The 20,626-nt window shown below is 40.0% G+C and overlaps 1 protein-coding gene and 1 long non-coding RNA gene across 3 annotated transcripts; one reads left to right on the top strand and one right to left on the bottom strand.

The window, feature by feature from the left end:
* Window positions 1-2,029: 2,029 nt before the first annotated feature.
* On the bottom strand, window positions 2,030-3,906 carry LOC142174787 (uncharacterized). Its single transcript, XR_012703846.1, has 2 exons — window positions 3,627-3,906; window positions 2,030-2,343 (listed from the first exon to the last, which is right to left on the bottom strand). It is a non-coding gene; the product is annotated as an uncharacterized LOC142174787 (long non-coding RNA).
* Window positions 3,907-5,583: 1,677 nt separating this feature from the next.
* LOC107823154 (putative apyrase 7) lies at window positions 5,584-11,465 on the top strand. Of its 2 annotated transcripts, XR_001656567.2 has the most exons (3): window positions 5,609-7,112; window positions 9,633-10,409; window positions 11,226-11,465. XR_001656567.2 is itself a non-coding variant. In XM_016649751.2 (2 exons), exons 1-2 carry the CDS (start codon window positions 5,975-5,977, stop codon window positions 10,157-10,159), a joined length of 1,665 nt encoding a protein of 554 aa, XP_016505237.1. In that variant the 5' UTR covers window positions 5,584-5,974; the 3' UTR covers window positions 10,160-10,500. The 2 variants fall into 2 exon arrangements, 1 of the variants encoding a protein (XP_016505237.1); XM_016649751.2 differs by lacking the exon at window positions 11,226-11,465 and having other exon boundaries at window positions 5,584-7,112; window positions 9,633-10,500.
* The last annotated feature ends 9,161 nt before the right edge of the window (window positions 11,466-20,626 follow it).

Raw genomic sequence — 20,626 nt, 5'->3', positions numbered from 1 at the left:
ATCAACCCTTGTGGTTTTGTCAATATCCCCTGAACTTACCCTTATCATGCCTTGTATCTTCTTTAGAAATGTTTGGAGCTTCTACAATATCTGCAGTAGGTTTATTATTTATATAATTGTTTGTACCTGCTGTTGGTGACTCTGTTTTCCCTGATCACTCTAACTTTGGATACTCTCTTTGATCTCTCATAGGGACTGTTCACTTTGAATATACTTGATGGCTTTTGCTACCTTCTTTTACTATTTTCATGTAGTTGAACTGGTTTGAATATTACTTTGCTATTTTTTTATTTTTTTTTTTTGGCATTTTCTTCACTTTTTTTTTTTTTTTGCTTCCTCTTGCTTAATCTCTCTGTAACTGTAGGTCTTGCTGAAAATATAGTCACATTGTTAGTGTTAGCTTGTGCTATCTCAGCTCTTTGTTGGTTCCCATGACCCTGCTTCTTATTGGCTTTAACTTTACCATTTTTATTCCCATTTACCATAGAACTAGTTGCCTCACTTTTTTCCTCAGTAACTTTTTTTTGACGATTGAACAACTTCTTTGTTGGTAGGCTCCTCTCGTTTCTTAACATTAACTAGACAGGGATGCCCGTGCTGAGCACGGACCCAACACTGCAGGATACTTGTTTGAGCTTGTGAAAAAATAACATGACTTTGGAATAAGTTTGAAATTATGGTCATGTTGAAATAACAATGGCAGTAGATATAACGCAAAAAAAAAAAAAAAAAAAAGCTTAACTCCAGATCTAAATCGAAGTATAGAATCCAGACTACCAACAAATAAGATGCAACAATTAATTTTGAAGATTCATCTCCCAAAATCTATTTCTTCTCCTGACAAATATACATTAGCATACACGATTGTTGCACTTAAAGAAGTATTTCTTTCCTGTCTCCAACATTCAACCTTCAATGAAAAAGTTGATAATTTAACATGTCACCACTGAGATGTTTCAACTTATGAAAATTGTTGATAAACATTTTTATTCATATAATACAGGTAAAAAATCCTACAATAACATTCATTGATAGAAAAAGTAGGGCTTTCACTTTCAAATCATATAATCATAGTGAAATGTAAATTGTGCTCATATGGAGTCATGGATCAATCTATACAGCATTAAAGGCAAAAAGAATCTGTTCACTTGTTTCTCAACTTTTAGACACATGTTTCCCATTCTCTCTCTCGTACTTTCTATATAAGCATAGCCTTTTTCTTCTCCTTTTTTTATGGAAGAGGAGGAGGAGAGGGGCAAAAATAGTGCACCAAAGTTTCTATTTTAGTGTTGAGATAGACATTGAATTCAAGAGATGCACCAGACATTAAACTACCAGCAATCACAAGGACCAATCAAACTATAATTCAAGTCCAAATAGCTTTGATAAAGATGGACAGCCCAAGAAGAAAGAAATTAAGGTGGTAAAGGCACAAGATATACCAACATAATCTCTAAATAGTCAATCTTTTGTGATGAACTTGCAGCAGTATGCTTCAATCATGAAGAAAACCTGAGGATCACCCGGACAATGCCAATGAAAACAAAGGAGTTATTACAGAGGTGGCATCTTAAGGTTTAGAAAAGGCAAAAGGGAAACCTGGAACACAATCCCTTCAGTGATTTGGTGGATAATTTGGAAAGAAAGAAATGCAAGATTTTTTTTAGAGCAAACTACAATCTGTAATTAGTGTTAAATAAGATGTGTGTATATATATATATATTTGGTGCAACATGGCCATTGCAAATGACATTAAGGCTATGGTTGAACTCTTGAGCTCATTATACAATTCATAATGTAAGCCTACGATTGTATATAATTTTAAAGCACTTTCTGCTGAAATTAATATATTACCTTTAACATTAAATAAAATTAAAAAAATCATGAAGGAAACATTGTCTTCTAAATAAAGGGTGAGATTGAGAGAAAAAGACAAGGTAACGACGCGACCACACCAAATCGGTCGTTACATGAAGTGGCACATTTCATCGTTATGTAACGATGGATTTAACGATACGATACAATAAAATTTAAGTAACAATCAAAACAAACATTGTATTTAAAGTAACAATACGATACGATACAATGGATAACAACCATCCAAACAAGCTGTAAAGAAACACACATGATGGACTGCAAAAAAAAAAATAGCTAATAAAAGTATTTTGAATAAGTTGTACCTACACCCAAGTTCACTATTTTCTTTTAAGGGATTGGCTATATCTCGAGGATATTGTTGGAATACGCATGTGTTCATCTCAAGCCCCCTGGATAAACTGACAACATTTCCATATAGTTCCTTCCAAGCTCTTCATTAAGCAACTGTATTATATGGCATCTCAACTGCAGAAAAGAAAGGGATAACCATAAGAAAAGGATCAAATATAAAAAAAAATTAAATCTCCCTTAACTGAACCTTATGCTCCGCCCTCACAAACCCAAAAAAAAGAGAGACAAAGAAAAACACGATAACACATTTTTGGGCATTTGCAGCTCATTAATTGCATAAATTCAAATGTGTACGACATAATTAGAAAAATTTAAGACTTAAGGATTTTAGATAGTACAATTTATCCATTATCACAGAGATAGAAGATAAGATGGTTCTTTTCTGCTTTCTGTAAAAACTTTAGTGATTGTTTATCCATGACTAACAGAATATGCTAACTATACCCTCTCTAAAATTCGCTCTTGATTGAATATTGTTCCACAATTTGAAAGAAGGATTGATGAACAAAATCGAGAATGACCATATATTGGGTATTTACAATTACTTTTATTCTCCTATCAGGCAATGAGTGCAACCATAGTTGAGCAGGAGTAAGATGAAAAACATATAGCTAAAAGGGCAACATTAAGTCCGCCCTCGAATCACCTACTTTTTTGTTATTTTCATTATTCTGAAATTAAACTTTCCTAACAGTAATAGAAAACCATGTAAGAATTAAAGTTGATAAAATAATCGATGTCTAATTCATTAACCAATTGGCTGACGATTACTACACTGGGTCTCTATTAAAGATTCCCTTTTTGTAGTACCCTTTATCTTCAACACAACATTAGATACTTTTCAAGGCGACCCAATGGTTCAGGAGAGGAACACAGAGTCTCAGTTCTCTGTTTGGGCTCTCTCAGACCTTCTAAAAGTCCTGACTTCCTAAAAGTTCTGACTTCACTGTATGTAAAAGGGGTTTTTCCCTACAACCTCGAAGCTAACTTCCATTCAAATGCAGATGCAATTCCCAAGTAAACAGCCAAAAAAAATTAAAATAATGGTAAAGTGTTATGCAATTTGCGTATCTACCAGTATACGTACTTTCCTAAATAAGTAAAAGAAGTGAATACGAAGTTCAACAAAGAGATCTCAAATTAGCATAAAACCCAGAGTGAGCAAAACTCAGTATAAGAAATCCAACCAAAACGAACACATGCATAGCTTTCGTTGCAAAAATTGGAAGTGAAGAATCTGATAACTACCATTTTCACCCAATCAAAGATCATCAACAGAAACAACTCACACTTTAAAAGAGTGTGGAATATAGAGAAGCAACTCACTGAAACATATAGAACCGGCACTGAAAAACCGAAGAAGAAAGAGCAGTGCAAGAAAAAGTTGAAAAACTTACTGAAAAGATAGATTGCAGAATTGCAGAGAGCATAGGAGGAGCAGCGAAGGAGAAAGAAAATTACAAAGATAGATGTTGTATAGTCTGTCTATCTAAGTAGTGGTACACGTGGTTTGGTTAATGACAGTTGCAAACCGCGTGTTTATTCACAGGTGAGAAATAAGCCCAATTTTACTGTACAGTATACACTACCGTGTACCAATTATATATAGTAACAATTTACAAAGAGCACACACATGTCAGGATATTGAAGAAAATGAAAAGGCTGAAATTGGCGTAAAAATACAAAAATGCCCATGACAATCATGTGTTCGTCCATACAAACTCCCATTTCTAACATATAGTAATATTAGCATTCTGTTTTGCCACACCCTTATCAACTTTTGTAACATTCTGCTTTGTCATATCCTTCTTTTGGCCTCCATTGCCTACACTATTCTCCTTATGTTTTTTACTACTTTCTTCTTCCGTTTGCAATAGAATCATATTTTCAGCATTTGTTTCCCCTTCATTGACTTCTACGATTCTTATTTTCTCAAGAACTTTACAATTCATCATATTATGCCCAATTTTCCTATAATGCTTGCAATACTTAGGAATATTTTCGTATTCAATTTTTTACGTATACCCTTTCAGAGGTGTCTTCTCATCTTCGGAGCCCACCCACTACTAGGTATGGGTTTCATTAAGTCTATTTCTACCCTTATCTTAGCCATACTAGGCCTTATTCTACCATAAGTAGCAACATCTAAGGCCAACGGAGTACTGCCAATTTGTTTAACATAATGTCATGTATGTATATTTAATGGTATACATGGAAGAAGTACCCATACCAGGACAACTGAAATGTCTTCATCCGTCTTAAAATTCGGTGACCATTTTTGTAGCCACATTTGTAATCTTTCAATTTCGATCACCCTCCTGTACCATACAGTTTGAAGTCATCTTTCATAGGAGAAATCTATTAAAACATTATAGTTATTATAGACTCCAATCTTGGCATCACCTTTAATTGAAAAAAACTCACTGAAACTGGACCTGATCCTTTCGATTTGAGGGCGAGGCTTCAGAAACCTACTAACAATAGTTAATTTGCATTCTTCAGCCATGATTTTGTAATAGTCTTTAGCTTTAAAAATCACCGCCGATATCCCATTGTGAGTAGTTTGTCGAGCAATCACTGATTCTCGAGGGTGTTGGACGGTGGTCGTTGGAGTAACTGTTGCGTTAGTTACAGTGGTGGCATAAGTTAATTTTCCAGCAATTGCTTCAGTAGTTGGAGTCGTCGTAACTGGAGGTTCATTTTGGCTGTCAGTACGCGCCCTTAGGACACCGTCCGACGGTGCCATGAGGCAGAGCGTAGGGTTGACACGTCAAATATGTTACCGTTAAGGGCCAATGTTAGTAATTGTACGGAGAGAAAAAGTTGTTTTCCTTTTTAACTCATTGATGTACTTAATATTTGTATTAGTTATACATTATACTTGGTATTATCCTGTGTATAAGTAATGCATAGAAAACCATGACATTAGTAATACCAAGGTCCAAGGATATTAATGCATGCATTAGTATGGTTAAAGACAAAATTATCCTTAAAGTCTCTTAAAGCTAGAGAATATGGAGGGTATTTTTGTAAACAACTATTTTTCTTAAAAATATGCAATGCATTATAATTTTTAATACACCACACCAAACAGTAGATAAGAAATAATATTTGCATAATTAATGTTTGTATTACTAACCCATGTATTACGAATTCCTGCAATACTAATACACCTTATTCCGCACTATTCTTATACACGCCACCAAACGACCCCTTAGTTTAATGTATCTCTCACTGCCAAAAAAAAAAATTCCCCACCAAAGAAAGACTATGGGGCCAAAAATTAATCGCGTGGTTAAGGCCATAAGGCCAGGGACTATTTCAAAGCAAGTGATAACAGATTTGAGATGCTACTAACACAATTGGAACTTTTGGGTACTAATCATACTTTATGCAAAACATTAGACACAAAATGCAATTAACTTAAGTACATCGTCTTCACCGCTTCTCTCTTTCCACATCCTCAGCTCCTCACTGTAGCTCTTGAATCTTGATTCATCGCTTCTCCAGCACCCCCACCCACCCCACCCACCCCACAAGGGTATCCCACCCCAATTTTGTCTCTCTTCGATGTGGGATTATATTTATCAATCTATCTTTTTGGAAGGAGACGAATCTTACTGTGGATTATATAAAAAGTACAACCTTATGGCATTTAACTGAACTATAACTGTTATGCTTCAATCTCATCTTGGTAAAGTGTAATACGTTAAAACCCATACTTTCTTCATGTATTCGTTTTTAAATGGACCCCAGATGGCCATCAAAATCAAAGCCTTATGTATCTGGAGCTGATCACAATCGAAAAATGCAAAAAATTGGCATAATAGCAGTGTCTATTGTTTTTATCTTTGTATTGATTGGTGGGTGTTTTGTGTTTAGTCCTAGTTTGGTTTATAATGTTGAGAAAAGTAGTAGTTCATACTTTACAGTTGTAGTGGATTGTGGAAGCTCTGGTACAAGAGTTAATATTTATGAGTGGAAATTACAAGGTAGATTGAATAATAATGGAGATTTGCCAATTTTGCTGAATACTTATCCAGGGAACTTGACAAAGAGTGATGGTTGTCAATACCATTGTATGCAAACTGAGCCGGGTTTGGACAAATTTGTTGGAAATGCTTTGGGCGTTAGATCATCATTGGATCCTTTGCTTCGTTGGGCGGAGCGGTTGGTGCCACGGGAAAGACGGGAATTCACTCCCATTTTTGTTCTGGCTACTGCTGGAATGAGGAAATTACCAGTTGAGGATGCTAGAGTGGTTTTGGAAGACGTCGCTGATGTTCTAAAGGATTTTGGTTTTTTATATAAGAAAGATTGGATTAGGGTGTTGAGCGGGAAGGAAGAGGCGTATTATGGTTGGATTGCTCTAAATTACAAGATGGGGGTGTTGGGTAATTTGTTAGGATCACACACATTGGGTCTTCTTGATTTAGGGGGTTCTTCATTGCAGCTAGTGGTTGAAGTTGATGAATTGAAAATTGATAATCATGTCTTTAATTCAAAGATCGGTTCACCTGAGCATCAGATAGTACGATACTCGTTACCAGCATTCGGTTTGAATGAAGCATTTGACAGGACGATTGTTATGCTTAGTCATACACAAGCACTTAAAGAAAGTCCTGGCGGCGCCTTTAAAGTGAGACATCCGTGTCTTAATTCTGGTTTTGTGCAAAACTATACATGCCTTAGTTGCTTTCAGAGAGAGCCTATAAGTTCAGATTTAGGAAGTCACATCAATGCAAATGCTATACTTCTACTTGGAGAACCTAACTGGGAGATGTGCAAATCACTTACAAGGGCAGTTGCCACAAATTCGAGTAGAGGTGATTGGTCTTTAGTCCATGATCACGCAAGTTGCACTGGCTTGCGTTCATATGGCGGTGAGTCAACTTCTATGATGTATTTTACAGTCTGCTTGAACTTGTGAAATGTTATTTATCATTGAAAGTGTGGCACATGGATGTCGAAATTCCCACTTTTTTCTTTCCCTCTTTTTTGCCGTTGTTGTTGTGTTGGATGTACTTCTGCTCCTTATCATATAAAAATCATAATGTACACTAAATTTGACAAGTGATTAACTAAAAAAGAAAGGAATGGAATCAAAGAAGTTAAAATAATGTGTTTAGTTTCTCTTGTAAAAGGTTTTGTATTCTGCAATTGCACCAGTGTCCCGTCCAAAAGATATTTGCTGTTATCAAGTATGAGTGTTGGAATGGAAAGGCCCTAATGGATTGAGGATATATGTAGGTGACACCGACTAGTTTGGGATTAAGATATGGTTGTTACCTGAAGTAGAGTAGAGATGAAGGCCTCTTACCAATTAAGACCGTGGACTAGTCTGCTTTCCGGAATTGGTAATTGTTCTAATCCTCAAGTTTTTATCATCATGTCATAAATAATTAACTTTGTTAACTATGCACAAGTGGGTTCTTATTATATCTCCGAATTATCCAAAGTGTATAATCAACATTCGAACTTTAGATTAGAAAGTTGTTAAAGGTGCCAAAGTTAGCATACAATCTTTGTGCATGATATGGAATATGGCAAGGTAAGAAAGCAAAGCAAGTCTAAGTGGGTAAGGTAATGGTTGTTGTACTAACCATGATATATCATCCTGATAGACACCTATATAAACAGTGGATTTTCATCAGTAATATTAACTTACTAAATTGTGGCAAATTTTTTGTGCATATTCTTTTTAATAATATTTACTACACACAAATAATAGATTTGGTGGCAGTAAGGAGCGGCTGCTGCATCTAAAAGTAATACTCTTAACTTTTGAGGCTATATCAGGTTTTCCCATCAACTTAGCTAAGAACAGCATATATTTAGTGAATGTAAATCATGTAGTTCTGGTTCGGCTGTGATCTTGGGTGCAAGGTAGATAAATTCCCAACAGTTTATTTAGGATTGCCTTTGGGGAACTAAAGGATGTTGGAGTATGGCAAGGTGTCAAGTTGGCCCTTTGGAAAGTAGTACCTGTCATTTGATGGGAGACTGACACTGATTAACGTGTCTTGGATGGAATCCCTAAATACTGGATGTCCTTGCTTCCTCTGCCACCATTGATGGAAAAATAGCTAAACAAGTTGAGGAATGACTTTCTGTTGGGTGGCAACTCTGGAAGGAAGAAAAGTCATTAGTAAATTTGTGCATCATATCGAAAGACAAAAAAAGAGGCCGCTTGGGGTTGAAAAGTCTGAAGGCTCTTGATAGAAGTTTAAGGCTCCTAATGGAAGTTTACTGCTCCTAGTTCTCCAAATGGTATTGCTTTATGGAAGCATATCAGAAGCCTCTGGCTAGAGTTACAGTGGATTCTTGGAGTATCGCCTCTTTTTTGTATATTATAGGGATGAACTACAAGGACTATGATTCGGAATTGTTTGTACCTTTTTTCAAGGAAGAGTTGAAATAGGATGAACTTGAATTTGAGACCTATTCGAAGTTCTAGAACACTGAATTCTTATCTTATGCCTGCATTTTGAAAAAAATACCAATTGCAGTGGAGGGTTTCTTCAAACAACAAGGACTGCATCAACTATTGAATCAAATATATTGAGCATATTTCCCAAGGAAGCAAGTGGGCTGTCTGATTCTTCCCAGCTGGAATTGGACTAGATTGGCCTCTCTTTGTGATTCCCAGATATTTGATTAATTGCAAGCGCAACTTGAATATGACCCTCTGTTGGATTTTTGTAGATGATACTCTCTCTCTCTCTCTCTCACCCTCCCTCCCCTCCACATCCTCTTCTTTATTGCTATTTTCACATAGCGACAGTTGTAACCTTAATCTTGGTCTTTTTTGGCTTCTTCCATGTCAGTACATTAAACTACGATGAGATATAGTAATTGACTATCACTTTGGCATATTGCTTTTCTTTCACTCTTTTTATGGATTAAAATGTTTTGAATTTCAATTAACACTCCTTAGCTAGGATCTATATTTTGAGAAGAGCTGTGATTGCCCTTTGGTTGCTTTGCCCCCCTCGGGTCATACTTCCATGTGGTCAAAAGTGTGGATGACCCTTGTCTTTTCCGCACAGGACCCTTTGTATCTTGGTATAAAGAGCTTTATAGCTTCATAACTTGCTTTTCCTCACACATTCTTTATAAGCTAGCAGTGTTTTCCTTTGTTTTCCAATACAAGTACATGGCAATTTCCGGTTTCCTTAAAAAAGAGGGGATGTCTACAACGCGTAATTTGTCTTTAAAATAGTGTATTTAGGCTGTTTGGCATGTAAAATCTAGTCGAAAGATTCATAAGCAAGATATTACATGCAGAATTTAGCTTTCTTCTATAACTTTTTCGTAACCATGCATTTTACCCTTCAAACTAAAAGTGTGTTTGAGCTTATGCAGGTTTTATATATCTTCCTTTTGCCTTTTGGTTTCTGCAGGCAATGAATTGCTCAATTTGATGTTAAATGCAAGCTCAGTTACTCGTTATCATGCATTGTCTGGATTTTTCGCTGTCTACCAGACGTTAAATTTGAGTCCAAGAGCAAACTTGACGAGAATGTGGGAGGCGGGTCAACAGTTATGTTCCCAATCATGGGAAGATCACCAAGGTATTGGAGGAGCATATTGTTTCCGGGTTCTGTACATGATATCACTGATTCAAGATGCTCTGTGTCTGGGTAAGCACGAGATCGTATTTGGTCCTGGAGATGTTTCTTGGACATTAGGAGCTGCTCTAATTGAAGGGCAATACCTATGGTCTGATACTACAAAATACCAATATGGCATTTTCTACCTAAAACATAGCAAGATGCTCTCTTCTTCAGTTGCTCTATTTCTTCTACTTTTATGCCTTCTATTGATTGTTTATAGGAGTCAAATTAAGCTGCCTATGCCAGGAAGGAAGCCAACTCCTTCAAGGGCATCCTTGCCCTCTTACATATATTCCAAACGCCAGCCTAACTAATCGCGCATGACTATGTCACATCCTCGCTCCCAAGGGTTAGCTCAATTGGCAAAGGTTGAGGGATACATGTCTTAGCTCACAGGTTTGAGCCCTGCGCCAAGCGAAATAACTCTGGTTTTTAAGTGAAGAAGAGTAGAGCAGCGGAGCGGACCCATCATCTCTGAGTTTAAAAGGCTGCGGTTGGCCCAAAGGGTCGGCTCCAAACAGATTTCTCGCTCATAAAAAAATGTGTCACATCTCCATATTCAAGGTATAAAATATGCATCTATATACTGTTCCACATTTTTCTGTAAAATATTAATTGCTTCATTCGTCTTTCTTCATGTGATTAAGTTGAATGATCTTGTGCAGTCCGTTCCTTAAATAAATATTAACTCGGCAGCATGTCGCTTACAGTCGATTGGAATCTTAGTTCTTGCATAATTTTCACTAATTCTATAAAGTACCTCAAGTTGACAAAAAATAGATAAAGCAAAATCACATCCAACCTTATGTGCTCATGAAGACCATGTCACAATTCAGTAAAATTGCTTTGTCACTTACCTTCCAAATGAGTTATTGAATCATAACTTTATTCAATTTTTAGCAACAAAAAGACTGATAATCCTCGCAAATATTTAATTTTCAGCATTCTAACGTGCTAGTCAGTCATTTCCTTTTTCTTTTTGTTGGACATTTCTCCCTTGAATTGACCGTACAGCTTCAACTGCATTTGCCTGTAAGGCCATACATTGCAGTAATCTTAAATATTACTGGTGCAACTCACTCTTTTTCCACTCGTGCCTCCCCCCCAAAAAAAGGTAAAAAAGAAAAAAAAAATTCATTCCTACGACTGACTGTGGAACTGGGAATTGAAGTCAGGGTCGAAGTTTACTTTCTTTCACACAAGGATACAGTAAATATATCACTTTTTCTCTATAAATAGAGAAGTTCTATTCTACTGTAATTCATCCTAAAAACAATAGGAATTGTCTCTCTCGACTTTTCTTTGCAATACTCAAGATCAAAGTGTAGTTGAGGTCTTGTTCTTTCAAAATTAAGAAGTATGAATATGAAATTGATACAGGCCGGGGATAATTTTGTCAAGACAACAATGGTCAATTGATACAAACCTCAAAATCATTAAACTCTGAACAAGTTCAGTAGGCACGCAAGGAGAATATTTCTTGATGTCTTCAGAGTGATGCTGGGAATGGTCCACTTGCATTTTCTTGCTTGTTGCCTTATTACCCAGCTCAAGCAGTGTGGTGTTTTTTAAGGTATGTGAAAGATTTTGATGCAGAAAATCCTGTTGCTATTTTGTAGTGTCGCTACGAATTGGATTATTGATTTTACTTTACAATAATTTTATAAACTAAATTTCTTGTATTAAAAGATATGCTTGTACTCTAATAGATTTTGAAAGAAATTATCACCACCTGAAGTGATAAAATTTTGATGTCTTGTCATGAGCAAACTCATATATGATTGTGAACACCAATAATAAAAATCCGTCCCATTGAATTTGCTCAATTCCTTTAAAGAAATGTGGTAGCAGTATGTGATAAGTCTGAAATAAAACATAATATAATTACCGTTGAGGTATAAATGGATGTTGACATGGAAATTGACAAAATTATAATCGTCATTATTGTGGTAATGAGAACGTCACGATCCAAGTTCTCCCTCCGTGAACTGTCGTGACGGCACCTAGTCTTTACAGCTAGGCAGGCCTAACAATTTGCGGAAAAAAGAAACAAAGATACGAAACTAGAAATTTACGGGTAATATAATAGAAAAGTTTAAGATGCCGCTTGACATATACAATAACAGCACTCTCGATCAATACTAACACTCCCAAAATCCGGAATCTCATGAATCACAAACTAGAGGAAATACATAATGTCTAACTCCGGAAGTCTAAACAAAGTAATTACAAAAGGTCTATAACTAAACGAGAGAATAGAGAGGGACTCCTCGGTCTGCATACGCGGCAGATATACCTCGAAATCTCTGAGAATCGCCTCGCCTCACTAATAGTATGATTGAGTTGAAGAACCTGGATCTGCACAAGAAAAACATGTGCAGGAAAGGGTATGAGTACACCACAACGGTACCCAATACGTGCCAAGCCTAACCTCGGTCGAGTAGTGACGAGGAAGGTCACGACCCTACTAGTTATATACATAAAACAAAGTAAAACAGTACGAAAGGTGACAGTATAATTAAAACACTAACAGTTAATAGAGAACAAAATCATAGAAAGAAAGTAACTCAGTATACAGAGATAGCAACAAGGGATCTCTCAGGATATCGTCCCATACTCCCAAACGTAAATGTACAGAGGATCTCCCGGGATATCGTCCCGCAGTCCGAATCATAAATATGCAGGGAAAGCTTCCGGAATACCAATCCGTAGTCCCAAGTAAATATCCAGTACATGGGAATCTCCCGGGTGTCGTCCCGTAGTCCCAAACGTAAAAGTGCAGGGAGATCTCCCGAAATACCGATCTGTAGTCCAAAATTAAACATGCAGGGGGATCTCCCGGGATATCGTCCCGTAGTCCCAAAGTAAACACACAACAATCTCAGAAAGAATTTACAGTTCTATTCGAGAATTAAATAGGAAATTCTACCCTAACACGTTGCACAGAGTACAAGTAAGTAATTTAAGTAGGTGAGATAATTAAATCACATAAGCATGCTTTTCCTAAACTAAACAAGAGGCTTCAAGTACAATTATTGCTCAATTACAAGAAAAACACATATATTTATTAAATGAAAATGGGGTGACGTGTACACACTCGTCACCTCACGTACACGACACTCATATAACATCAATACCAAAATCTTAAGGGGAGTTCCCCCACACAAGGTTAGGCAAACCACTTACCTCGAACCAGCTCAAACTCAATCTGAAATCACGCTCTTGCCACGAGTATCCAACTCCGAGTGGCCCAAATCTAATCAAATCAATTTCATAATGTAATATAACTATAAACAACGAATTTAGCTAAGGGAGTCGAAGCTAAGGTAAGAAAATAGAAAAACGCCCAAAAATCCTCCCCGGACCCATGCCTTGGAATCGGGTAAAAATTATAAATTATGAACACCCACTCACTCACGAGTCTAACCATACCAAAATCACTCGAATCCAATACCAAAACCTCGATCAAAATCCCAAAATTAGTCCTAAGAACGTTTCTCAACTTTTTCTCAAATTTTTCATTCAAATTCCGAAATTAAACGATAAAACTAACAATAGATTAATGTATTAAAACCAAATTAGAGTTCAGATTCATTACCCGATCTTCCTCCTTCAAAATCCCTCCGGAAATCGCCCTCTATCGAGCTTCAAATTGATTTTCCAACTTATGAACTCAAACCCTCGATTTTTCTCTTTTTCTGCTCAGCGATTTCCGCTTCTGCAATCATGGGACCGCACCTGCAGTCCCGCTTCTGCGGCAAATAACCCGCACCTGCGATATTTTATTAAATGCCCAAAACCCCGCACCTGCGCCCACTTACTCGCAGATGCGGTCCGCTTCTGCAGTCCTTGGGCTGCATTTGCGACCAACTCTACCCAAGCCTTAGGCCGCGCCTGCAGTTCCCAAATCGATTCCGCGGTGCCGCACCTGTGGTCCCACACACGTAGGTGCGGTTATGACAGGTTCAACAACCTCAGCTTTTGCCTTAGTCCAAATTCCAATCCGTTAAGCATCCAAAACTCACCCGAGGCCCCCGGGACCTCAACTAAACATGCCAACCAATCCTAAAACATCATACGAACTTAGTCCAATCTTCAAATCACATCAAACAACTCTAAAACCACGAATCACCCTCTAATCCAAGCCTAAAGAACTTGAAATTTCAAGAATACTACAACCGATGCCAAAACCAACCAAACCAAGTTCGATTGACCCCAAATTTTGCACACATGTCACATTCAATACTGCGGAGATATTCCAACTTTCAGAATCGGATTCCGACCCCGATATCAAAATTTCACTATCGATCCGGAAACTTCAAAAATTCAACTTTCGGCATTTCAAGCCTAAATAAGCTACAAACCTCCAAAACATAATCCGAACACGCCCCTAAGCCCGAAATCATCAAACGGAGCTAACGGAATCGACAGAATTCCATTTCGAGGCTGTCTTCACACTGCTCCGACTACGGTCCGAATTCTAAAGCTTAAGCTCCCATTTAGGGACTAAGTGTCCTAAAACGCTCCGAAACTCAAAAAAAATCCTCCCAGCAACTCACAATAGTAGAAACAAACACAGGGAAAGCAGTTAATAGGGGATCGAGGTGTAAATTCTTAAAATGATCGGCCGGGTCGTTACTCCTCCCCCTCTTAACATATTCGTTCGTCCTCGAACGAGCATAGAGACATACTTGAAGTAGTGAAAAGATGAGGGTAACGACTGCGCATATCCTGCTCGGTCTCCCGGGTCGCCTCCTCAACCGGATGACCCCGCCATTAAACTTTCACTGATGCAATGTTCTTTAACCTTAGCTTTCGAACCTTCCTGTCCAATATCGCCACTGGCTCCTCAACATAAGATAGATCTTTGTCCAACTGGACTGAATTGAAATCCAACACATGCGACGGGTCACCGTGATACTTCCGGAGCATCAAAACATGAAATACCGGATGAACTCCTACCAAGCTGGGAGGTAAGGCAAGCTCATAGGCAACCTCCCCAACGCGCCTCAATACCTTAAAAGGACCATTAAACCTCGGACTCAATTTCCCCCTTCTTCCTAAATCTCATAATTCCCTTCATAGGCGAAACCCGAAGCAAGACCTACTCTCCAACCATATAGGAAACATCACGAACCTTCCGGTCCGCATAACTCTTCTGTCTGGACTGGGCTGTGTGAAGTCTATCCTGAATCACCTTAACCTTCTCCAAGGCGTCCTGAACCAAGTCTGTGCCCAATAATCTAGCCTCACCCGGCTCAAACCAACCCATTGGGGATCTACACCGCCTACCATACAAGTCCTTATACGGTGCCATTTGAATGCTGGACTAATAACTATTTTTGTAGGCAAACTCTGCCAATGGCAAGAACTGATCCCAAGAACCTCCAAACTGCATCAGACACGCACGGAGCATATCCTCAAGAATCTGAATATTGTGCTCGGACTGTCCGTCCGTCTGGGGGTGAAATGTTGTGCTCAACTCCACCCGAGTACCCAACTCATGCTGTACGGCCCTCCGAAACCGTGATATGAACTGTGTACCTCTATCTGAAATGATGGAAACTGGAATACCATGCAGACGAACAATCTCCCAGATATAAATCTTTGCCAACCGCTCCGAAGAATAGGTAGTACACACATGAATGAAATGCGCAGACTTGGTCAGCCGATCCACAATCGCCCAAATGGCGTCGAACTTCCTCAAAGTTCGTGGGAGTCCAACTACGAAGTCCATGGTGATCCGATCCCACTTTCACTTCGACATCTCTATCTGCCGAAGCAGACCACCCGGCCTCTGGTGCTCATACTTTACCTACTGACAATTGAGGCACTGAACTACAAACCCAACTATATCTTTCTTCATACGCCTTCACGAATAGTGCTGTTCAAATCCTGGTACATCTTCAGGGCACCCGGATGAATGGAATACCAACATTGGGCACACATACTCAACCTTGCATCTTCAATACCCCGTCATCACCAATAGTCACATCAATCACCATGCAGAACCTTGTCCTTGAGGATGAGCAAATGAGGGTCATCATATTGATGCTCTCTGATATGATCAAACAAGGAAGACCGAGAAATCACGCAAGCTAGAACCCGACTGGGCTCTGAAAGATTCAATCTCACAAACTGGCTGGCTAAGGCCTGAACATCCATCGCCATGGGCCTCTCCGCTGCTGGTAAATAAGCCAAACTCCCCAAACTCTCCCCCGATGACTCAAAGCATCAGCCACCACATTGGCCTTGCCTGAGTGATACAAGATAGTGATATCATAGTCCTTCAGCAGCTCTAACCACCTCCTCTGGTGCAAATTAAGGTCCTTCTGCTTGAACAGATGCTGCAAACTCCGGTGATCTGTATAGATCTCACAAGGAACACCATACAAATAATGACGCCAGATCTTCAAGGCATGAACAATAGTAACTAACTTGAGATCATGGACAAGATAATTCTTCTCATGTACCTTCAACTGTCTGGATACGTAGGCATTCACCCTACTGTCCTGCATCAATACCACTCCAAGGCTAATCCTCGAGGCATTACAATAGATAATATAAGACCCTGAACCTGAAGGCAATATCAAAACTGAGGTTGTAGTCAAAACTATCTTGAGCTTCTGGAAGCTCTTCTCACACTCTTCCGTCTACTGGAACGGAGCACCCTTCTAGGTCAGCCTGGTCATAGGTGCTGTAATAGATGAAAATCCCTCAACAAATCGACGGTAATAACCTGCCAAGCCAAAAAAACTACGGATCTCTGTTGCTGAGGAGGGTCTGGGCCAACTCTGCACTGCTTTCACTTTCTTCGGATCCACCTTTATCCCCTCACTCGATACCACGTGACCCAAGAATGCCACAAAATCCAACCAAAACTCACATTTTGAGAACTTTGCATATAATTTCTTTTCTCTCAAAGTCTGTAGCACTATCCTCAGGTGTTGCTCATGATCTTCCCGACTCCGGGAGTATACCAGAATGTCATCAATAAAGACAATGACGAATGAGTCAAGATATGGCCGGAACATACTGTGCATCAAATGTATGAAGGCTATTGGGGCATTGGTCAGCCCAAATGACATAACAAGGAACTTGTAATGACCATACCGAGTCCTGAAATCAGTCTTCGGGATATCTAGCTCCCGAATATTTAACTGACGGTAACCTGAACGCATGTCAATCTAGAAAACACTCGTGCACCCTGTAACTGGTCAAACAGATCATCAATACGAGGCAAAGGATACCAGTTCTTCACCGTAACTTTGTTCAACTGGCAATAATCAATGCACATACACATAGAACCATCTTTTTTCTTCACAAATGAGATAGGAGCACCCCAAGGTGATACACTGGGCCGAATAAAACCCTTATCAAGCAATTCCTATAACTGATCCTTCAAATCCTTCAAATCAAGAGGGGCCATACGATACGGAGGAACATAAATGGGCTGAGTGCCCGACAACAAGTCAATGCCGAAATCAATCTCTATCGGGTGGCATACCCAGAAGATTAGCTGGAAACACATCAGGGAAATACCGTGCTACTGGGACTGAATCAACTGTAGGGGTATCAATACTGACATCTCTCACATAGGCTAGATACGCGTCACACCCCTTCTCAACCATTCGCTGAGCCTTAAGGAAAGAAATAACTCTACTGGGAGTGTGATCTAAAGTACCCCTCCACTCTACTCGCGGTGCACCTGGCATAGCCAGCGTCACGGTTTTGGAGTGACAATCAAGAATAGCATAATGGGGCAACAACCAGTCCATGCCCATGATAACATCGAAATCTACCATGCTGAGCAATAATAAATCGACTCTGGTCTTAAAACCACTAAGAGCAACCAAACACGACTGGTAAATGCAGTCCACGACAAGAGAATCTCCCACAGGAGTAGAAACATAAATAGGGAAACTCAAAGAATCCCGAGATACACCCAAATACGGGGCAAAATAAAAAGACACATAAGAATAAGTGGAGCTTGGATCGAATAAAACCGATGCATCTCTATGACAAACTAGGACAATACCTGTGATGGCAGAATCAGAGATGACAGCCTCAGTACGAGCAGGAAGGGCATAATATCTGGCCTGGCCTCCCCCTCTAGGGCGGCCTCTACCTCCCCGAACTCAACCTCTAGCTGGCTGAGCAGGTGGGGTAGCCATTGATGCCGTAACCATAGCCTGAGAACTCTGCGGGGCACGCTGTGGCTGAGAAGTCTGAGGAGGTGCACCCCTCCTAAGTTTGGGGCAATCCCTCACCATATGGCGTGTGTCACCATACTCAAAACAAGCTCTGGGAGGATGTGGCGGCTGTGGCTGGCTCGGGCTAGGTCTGCTGGACTGACCATTGAAAGGACCCCATGCAGGAGGCGCACTAGATACTGGAGGTGCATAATAAGGTTCCTAAGGTCTAGGAGGAGCTAGAATACCACTGGTTGCTGGAAGAGCTGAATGAACGGGGTGACTCATATAACCCCTACCATGGCTAGCTGGAGCACGGGCACCAGAATAATGGCCCAATTCTCGAGACCTCTTGGCCTCTATCTCATCTCTATCCCGAGCATGCATACCCTTAACTCCTAGCAATGCTCACCACCTGCTGATAGAAATATCCATCTTCAACTCCCGAGCAATGCTAGACCTAATGCTGGGAATGAGCTCCTCAATAAACCGACGAACTCTCTCACGAACTGTAGAAACCAAGGCTGGTGCATGCCTAGCCAAGTCAGTTAAACGGACATCATACTCCGAAACAGTCATAGTACCCTGGCGCAAATGCTCAAACTCCACGCGCCATGCGTCCCTGAGGCTCTGAGGAACATACTCCCTCAAAAACATATCTGAAAACTGGGTCCAAGTAAGGGATGCTGCCTCAGCTGGACTGTCCAACTCAAAAGTGCGCTACCACTGATAGGCTGCTCCTCGAAGCTGGAATGCAGTGAAAGAAACCTCACTCGATCCTGATATACCCATAGTGTGGAGCATACTGTAACACTCCTCCAGAAATCCTAGAGCATCATCTGATGCTAGACCACTGAATATAGGAGGCTTGTACTTCTTGAACCTCTCAAGCCTCCACTGCTCATCCTCGGAAGCCGCTGCCCTATCCTCGGGGCTGATTTGGGGATGCAGGCTATACAGGAATAATCTCTGGGACTGATCAACATGCACTCGCTGCTCAGGAGTGCGGGCGGCGGGAGTCTGTGCTCCTCCCCTGGACTGGGATGTGGCTGTAGTAAGGGGAATAAACCCTGCCTGAGCTAGAGTGATGTACATGCTCACGAACTGTGCAAGGGTTTCCTAAAGAGCTGGAATTGTAGTAGCAGTAGGCGTATCAGGTGCCTGGGCTTCGGTTGGAGCTACTGGTGGCTCCTCGGTAGCAGCTTGAGCGGGTGCTCTGTTTGCACCACGTGCGCGTCCTCGGCCTCTACCCCGGCCCCAACCTCTGACAGCTCTAGTAGGGGGCGCATGTGCCTTGTCATCTACGGTAGCACGTGTCCTCATTATTTGTGAGAGAATAGAAGACAAAAGTTTAAGAGTTTCGATAGCAAAAATCTCGCACGACAAAGAAATCAAATGAAGTGGAATTTTCCTAACAGTTACATAGCCTCTCGTAGATAAGTACACACGTCTTCATACCGATCCGCAAGACTCTAATAAACTGGCTTGTGATTCATGAATCCTATGAACCTAGAGCTCTTATACCAACTTGTCATGACCCAAGTTCTCCCTCCGTGAACTGTCGTGACGGCACCTAGTCTCTAAAACTAGGTAAGCCTAACAATTTGCGGAAAAAGGAAACAAAGATACGAAACTAGAAATTTACGGGTAATATAATAGAAAAGTTTAAGATGTTGCTTGGCATATACAATAACATCACTCTCGATCAATACTAACACTCAAAACCCGGAATCTCATGAATCAAAAACTAGAGGAAATACATAATGTCTAACTCCGGAAGTCTAAACAAAGTAATTACAGAAGGTCTATAGCATAGAGAGAGAATAGAGAGGGACTTCTCGGTTTGCGGACGCGGCAGATATACATCGAAGTCTCTGAGAATCGCCTCGCCTCATTGATAGTATGACTGAGTCGAAGAACCTGAATCTGCGCATGAAAAACATGTGCAGGAAAGGGCATGAGTACACCACAGCGGTACTCAGTAAGTGTCAAGCCTAACCTCGGTCGAGTAGTGACGAGAAAGGTCAGAGCCTTACTGGTTATATGCATAAAACAAGGTAAAACAGTACGAAATGTGACATTATAATTACAGCACTAACAGTTAAAAGAGAACAAAATCATAGAAAGAATGTAACTCAGTACACAGAGATAGCAACAGGGGATCTCCCAGGATATCGTCCCGTAGTCCCAAACGTAAATGTACAGAGATCTCCCGAGATATCGTCACATAGTCCAAATCATAAATATGCAGGGGAAGCTCCCGGAATACCAATCCGTAGTAACAAAGTAAATATCCAGTACCGGGGAATCTCCCGGGTGTCGTCCCGTAGTCCCAAATGTAAAAATGCAGGGGGATCTCCCGGAATACCGATCCGTAGTCCCAAATTAAACACGCATGGGGATCTCCCGGGATATCGTCTCGTAGTCCCAAAGTAAACACACAACAATCTCAGAAAGAACTTATAGTTTTATTCTAGAATTAAACAGGAAATTCTACCCTAACACGCTGCGCAGAGTACAAGTAAGCATTTAAGTAGGTGAGACAATTAAATCATATAAGCATACTTTTCCTAAACTAAACAAGAGGCT

This window comes from Nicotiana tabacum, chromosome 20, assembly GCF_000715075.1.
Source record: "Nicotiana tabacum cultivar K326 chromosome 20, ASM71507v2, whole genome shotgun sequence".
Classification (NCBI taxonomy): Eukaryota; Viridiplantae; Streptophyta; class Magnoliopsida; order Solanales; family Solanaceae; genus Nicotiana; species Nicotiana tabacum.
This window is presented reverse-complemented; position numbering and strand designations above follow the sequence as displayed.

Excerpts from the sequence above, each read along its gene's own strand:
- LOC107823154 (XM_016649751.2), top strand. The coding sequence starts at position 5,975 with ATGGACCCCAGATGGCCATCAAAATCAAAGCCTTATGTATCTGGAGCT. Across the intron at positions 7,113-9,632 it reads TGGCTTGCGTTCATATGGCG|GCAATGAATTGCTCAATTTG; the intron begins GTGAGTCAACTT and ends TGGTTTCTGCAG.